The sequence below is a fragment of the Phocoena phocoena genome, chromosome X, assembly GCF_963924675.1.
Source record: "Phocoena phocoena chromosome X, mPhoPho1.1, whole genome shotgun sequence".
In the NCBI taxonomy this organism is placed as follows: domain Eukaryota; kingdom Metazoa; phylum Chordata; class Mammalia; order Artiodactyla; family Phocoenidae; genus Phocoena; species Phocoena phocoena.
Genome location: NC_089240.1, coordinates 129,248,718 through 129,254,843, shown reverse-complemented (window position 1 = coordinate 129,254,843; position 6,126 = coordinate 129,248,718). Strand labels below are relative to the sequence as shown.

The following is a 6,126-nucleotide window of genomic DNA, read 5'->3' as shown; positions in this document are numbered from 1 at the left end:
CTATTTGTTTACTTTCCTAATTTTTGTCTATGTGTAATCTTGCTTTGTGATGGAAATCTTCAAACGTTAAATTTTTGTGACTAAAAATAAAAAATACTGGGTCTTCCAATCCATGAACGTGATACATTTCTCCATTACTATAGGTCTTAAGTTCTCTTATTAATAGGTTTTAGTTTTCACTGTAAATGTTTTACACGTATTTTATTAAATGCATCACTAAGTATTTCATGTTTTAGGATACTATTATAAATTATAGTGATTTTTAAATTTCATGTTTCTTTCTTTGTAGATTGCTTAGGATTTTCTACATACACAAACATTTCATCTCTGAATAAAGATAATTCTATTTTTTCCAATCTGTATAACTTCTATTTTTCTTTCTTGTCTAGTGCACTGCCTAGGATTTCCAGAACAATACTTAATAAAAGTGGTGAACGTCCATGCCTTATTCTCAAATTCAGGGGTGGGGAATTATATTTTCCTCCATTATCATTTTAGCTGTAGGATTTTTGTAGACTGCCTTTATCAGGTTAAGAAAGTTTCTTTCTAGTCCTAGTTTTCTGAGAGTTTTTATCATAGTGGTTGTTGAATGTTGTCAAATGCTTTTTCTGCATCTATTGAAATGATTAAATGGTTTTTCTCCTATATTTTGTTAATATGATGAATAACTCTGATTTTTCAATGCAAAACCAATCTTTCATTCTTGGGATAAATCTCACTTGGTTGTAATGTATTGTCCTCTTTATGTATTGCTGGATTAAACTTGCTAATATTTAAGTTTTTTATGTGTAAGTTAATGAAGGATATTGGTCTATGGTTTTCTTTTCTTGCAATGTCTTCATCTGGTTTGGGTATTTTGTAACGCTGGCCTCATAAAATGATTTGAGAGGTGTTTCCCCTCCTCTACTTTCTGAAAGAGTTTGTATAGGATTGGTAATATTTCTTCTCTAAGTATTTCATAGTATCCACTAGTAGAGTCATATGGGCCTGGAGTTTTCTGTTCCATTTCTTTCATAGATTTAGGGATATTCAGGTTTTCCACTTCTTGAGTTAGTTTTGGTGATTTGCGTCATTCAAGGAATTTGTCCATCTCATCTAAATTGGAAAATTTATTCACAAACATTTTTCCTAACATTCCCTGGTTACAGTTTTTATCAGTTTTATTGGTATTTTTAAAAGCTTTCAGTTTCATGGATTTTTCTCTATCATTTATTTGCTCATTTTACATTTTATTCATATCTGCTCTTATCGTCATTATTTCTTTCCTACTGCTTATTTAGGTTAAATTTAAAATTAAAATTTGCTCTTCTATGTCTGATTTTCTGCAATATCGTTCTGTTACTTAAGATAAGTTTCCTCTTGATTGCTACTTTACTTCTTTCGTTTCTGTGAGTTTTGTTTCATACATTTTGAAGCTTTGTTATTATGACTTCTTCATGAAATAACCCCTTTATCATTAGCAAATGTCCTCCATCCCATCATATTCCTTATCGTAAAGTCTACTCTGCCTGCTATTAATATAGCTACTCAAACTTTCTTATTATTCGAGTTTGCATGGTATGTCTTCATCCATCTTTTTACTGTTACCAGACCTATATCTTTATGTTTTAAAGTGGGTTTCTTATGCTTAGCATATGTTTTGTTTTGCCCTTTTATCCACTTTGACAATCTCTGCTTTTTAACTGAAGCATTTTTTTTAACTGAAGACCATTTACCATTAATGTAATTAGTGATATGGTTCAGTTTAAGTCTACCATCCTGTACTTTATTTTCTGTTTGTCCCATGTGTTCTATGTTCCTCGTTCTATCTTTTCATGACTTCTTTTAGATTGAATAAGTTTTAGAATTCCATTTTATCCTCACTGTATCTTTTTTTAGATCTAGGGTTTCTAATAGACATTTTACCTTATTATTGACTACCTTCAAATGGTTGAAAATCATTCCACATATCATGTAAGAACATTACAATATACTTCCAATTACCCACTCATGTCCTTTGTACTATTGTTGTCATACATTTTATTTCTACATTGGTTATAAACCGCACACTATGCTGTTAATATTTTTGCTTAAACAGTTTGCTATGATTGAAAGAGATATTAAAATGAGAAAAATTTATGTTTACCTACATAGTTTCCATTTCTGGAACTCGTCATTCATTCACATAAATCCAAAATTCCATCTGGTGTCATCCTTCCTTGAAGAGAACTGTCTTTCACATTTCTTGTAGTGCAGGTTTTCTGCTGACAATAATTCAGCTTTTATATGTCTGAAGAAAGTCTTTAATTTGCTTTCTTCTCTATTGTGGCAAAATTGACATACCATAAAATAAAGCATTTTAAAGTAAACAACTGAGTGGCCTTTAGTACATTCACATGTAAAAGGATTGCCAAGTACTGAGATGAAGAGCAGCTGGAGAAGTTAGCCTTGGATAGAAGGGCAGAGCCCTCTTCCTCCAAGGCAGGAAATAGGCAAGGATGTTTGCTGCTGTAGGTAGGTCTGAAGATGTGACATGGGACAAGATGCTGACGAAACTCTTGTCTGATGACCAGAGAGGAAAGGAGAGGGCATATCACAGAGGGTCTGCTAGCCCACGAGGAGGACTTTGGCTTTGACTCTGAGTGAGATGGGAGGCACTGAAAGGTTCAGCGCAAGAGAAGGAGGGACCTGATCTCATCACTGATCCTGAGTAGGGGTTCTGTTGGGTTGGTGATGGGACAATTTCAGGTAATTACAAGGTGCAGGGCCACTTACTCAGGTAGAAGTTTCTGAGGGACTGCCTTTGATATTCTCATAGAATGTGCATGTACTGTGACTTCAAGGTCTGTGCACCTCCTCTTGGTGTGAGGACTGATGGGGTTTCCATTCTGCTGGCCTCTCCTTTACTGCTGGTATCCTGAGCCTAATTGCATTCTTCCAATTCTGAGTTTTATTCCCTTAAGCCTGAAACCAGTCTTCTTTGTCTCTTCCCTCACCACCACTCCCTTTTGTAAATTGAAACTCCAAACTTAAACCCTCATGTGACTCTGAGTTGGACTCCACAGGTGCGAGTTTCCATGCGTGGTTTCACGCAGCTGGGGAACGGGACACAGGAGTTGAGGCTTTGCTCTTTGCCAGCTTTCTGCTGCTCTACATAGTGGCTGCGGCTGGGAACTTCTGACTCCACACTCCCATGTATTTCTTCCTGGCCAACCTCTCGCTGCTGGATACTGCCTATATCTCCACCACGGTGCCCCAGATTCTAGTACATCTGCTGGCACCAGTGTGGGTCATGCCCCATCATGCTTGTCTCACCCAGATATTCTTTCTCCACTTCCTGGCTCCCTGGGAGTGCTGCCTGCGCACAGCCACGGCCTATGACCACTACGCAGCCATCTGCCAGCCACTGCGCTACCTAGTCCTCATGGGCCAAAGGACCCGGACAGGACTGGCTTCAATCTCCTGCCTGCTTGCTTTGACCAGTGCCCTCACCCACACCATCCTTGCGGCTCTCCTCAAGTTCTGTGGACCCCGCCTTATCACCCACTTCTCTTGTGACCTCCCTCCACTGCTCAAACTCTCTTGCTCCACCACGTGGGCCAATGAACTTGCCCTGCTCTTCTTCAGTTTTCTGGTGGCTCTTGCACCCTGTGCCCTGGTTGTGAGCTTCTATATACATGTTGTCGCTGCAGTTTTCAGGACTCACTCTGCCGAGGGCCAAAGAAAAGCCTTTTCTACCCGTGGTGCTCACATCACCATGGTCTGTATTTTCTACATCACTTCAGTCCTCCACTGCATCCTTCCCAGCTCTGCACACTCTGGCTTGAGAGACCGGGTTCTTTCTGTGCTGTATGTGGGCCTCGCTCCCATGCTCAACCCCATCGTCTATGGCACATGCGAAACAAGGCCACACTCTTCCACAGTGCGGCTGGCACATACCTGATGCTTTGGGACTTAATCCAACTACATAGGAGTCTGAAATTTAGTGTAGATGGTCCATCTGGTGAATCTTATTTTGTGTGCCAGGTTTTCCTCCATTCTAGCAAAGATCAAATATCTCTGTTGCATTTTTTATTCTAAAACATTGTTTTTTGTATTGATAGAAATAAAACATTGTCACTGAATAAGTTGTGCAGTTACAGAAGTTCATAAAATGACAAAAAAATACCCTTCACAATCTCACCACCTACAGAGAACCACTGTGAACATTTTCATGGTTTCCTTCAGGTGTATTTTTGAACTGCAAATGTATGTGCATGTGTATATAAAGCAGGGAAACAAAACTGGAATCACTGTGTATTTACAGTTCTGGACGCTTAGAGATTATTTATTTTTTTCAACTACAATATATACTTATTATAAAATCATTTAGGCAGACATTTCTCCAAAGAAGACAGGCAGATGGCCAACAGGCACATGAAAAGATTATCAATATCGCTAATTACTAGAGAAATGCAAATCAAAACTACAGTGAGGTATCACCTCACAGCGATCAGAATGCCAATCATTAAAAAGTCTACAAATAATAGGGACTTCCCCAGTGGCACAGTGGTTGAGAATTCGTCTGCCAATGCAGGGGACACAGATTCAATCACTGGTCCGGAAAGATCCCACATGACACAGAGCAACCAAGCCCGCGAACCACAACTACTGAGCCCGCATGCCACAACTACTGAAGCCTGTGTGCCTAGAGCCTGTGCTCCACAACAAGAGAAGCCACTGCAATAAGAAGCCCACACACTGCAAAGAAGAGTAGCCCCTGACAGCCGCAAATAGAGAAAGCCCGCGCACAGCAATGGAGACCCAACGCAGCAAAAAAAAAAAAAGTCTACAAATAATAAATGCTGGAGAGGGTGTGGAGAAAAAGGAAGCCTCCTACAGTGCTGGTGGGCATGTATATTGGTGCAGCCATGATGGAGAACAGTATGGAAGTTCCTTAAAAACCTAAAAATTGAACTACCATATGATCCAGCAATCCCACTCCTAGGCATATGTCCAGGCAAAACTATGATTCAATAAGACACATGCACCCTTATGTTCAGAGCAGCACTGTTCACAGTAGCCAAGACATGGAAACAACCTAAATATCCATTGACAGATAAACAGATAAAGAAGATGTGGGAATATATACAATGGAATATTACTCAGCCATAAAAAATGAAACAGTGCCATTTGCAGCAACATGGAAGGACCTACAGATTAGCATACTAAGTGAAGTAAAACAGAGAAAGACAAATATCATATGATATCACTTATATGTGGAGTCTTTAAAAAATGATATAAATGAACTTATTTAGAAAACGGAAATGGACTCACAGCCATAAAAAACAAACTTACGGTTACCAAAGAGGATAGCAGAGGGAGAGGGGGAGAGATAAGTTAGGAGTTTGGGATTAACATATACACACTACTATATATAAAATAGATAAACAACAAGGACCTACTCTATAGCACAGGGAACTATATTCAATATCTTGTAATAACCTATAGTGGAAAAGAATATGAAAAAGAATATATATATATATATATATATATATATAAAACAATATGTGTGTGTGTGTGTGTAATGGAATCACTTTGCTATACACCTGAAACTAACACAACACTGGAAACGAACTGTACTTCAATTCTTTAAATGGTTAAAAAAAATTTAATGAAATAAAATCATTTATGCTTTACATAAAGGTGCACTCATAGAAAGTTAAAATTTCTCATAGGGGGCTTCCCTGGTGACACAGTGGTTGAGAGTCCCCCTGCCAATGCAGGGGACACCGGTTCGAGTCCTGGTATGGGAAGATCCCACAAGCCGCGGAACAACTAAGCCCGTGTGCCACAACTGCTGAGCCTGCGCTCTAGAGCTCACGAGCCACAAGTACTGAGCCCACGCACCTAGAGCCCATGCTCTGCAACAAGAGAAGCCACCGCAATAAGCCCGTGCACCGCAACGAAGAGTGGTCCCTGCTTGCGCAAAGTGCAGCAACAAAGACCAAAGGCAGCCAAAAATAAATAAATAAATAAATAAATGAATAAATACATTTTTTTCTCATAATGTGTCTGCACTAACCACTACGAGCAGTTTTATGTGTATTCGTCCAGATTTTTTCCTGGGATATGCTAACCTGCATTTACAATATTTGTTTTACATTA

The 6,126-nt window shown here is 39.1% G+C and overlaps 1 protein-coding gene across 1 annotated transcript; it reads left to right on the top strand.

Moving 5' to 3' along the window:
* Nucleotides 1-3,166: 3,166 nt before the first annotated feature.
* Nucleotides 3,167-3,922, top strand: LOC136142326 (olfactory receptor 3A3-like; the record flags this gene model as incomplete). The annotated part of the gene is made up of 1 exon (XM_065900315.1): nucleotides 3,167-3,922. A coding segment is annotated over one exon (756 nt), but the record flags the coding sequence as incomplete, so codon positions are not given.
* Nucleotides 3,923-6,126: the final 2,204 nt, after the last annotated feature.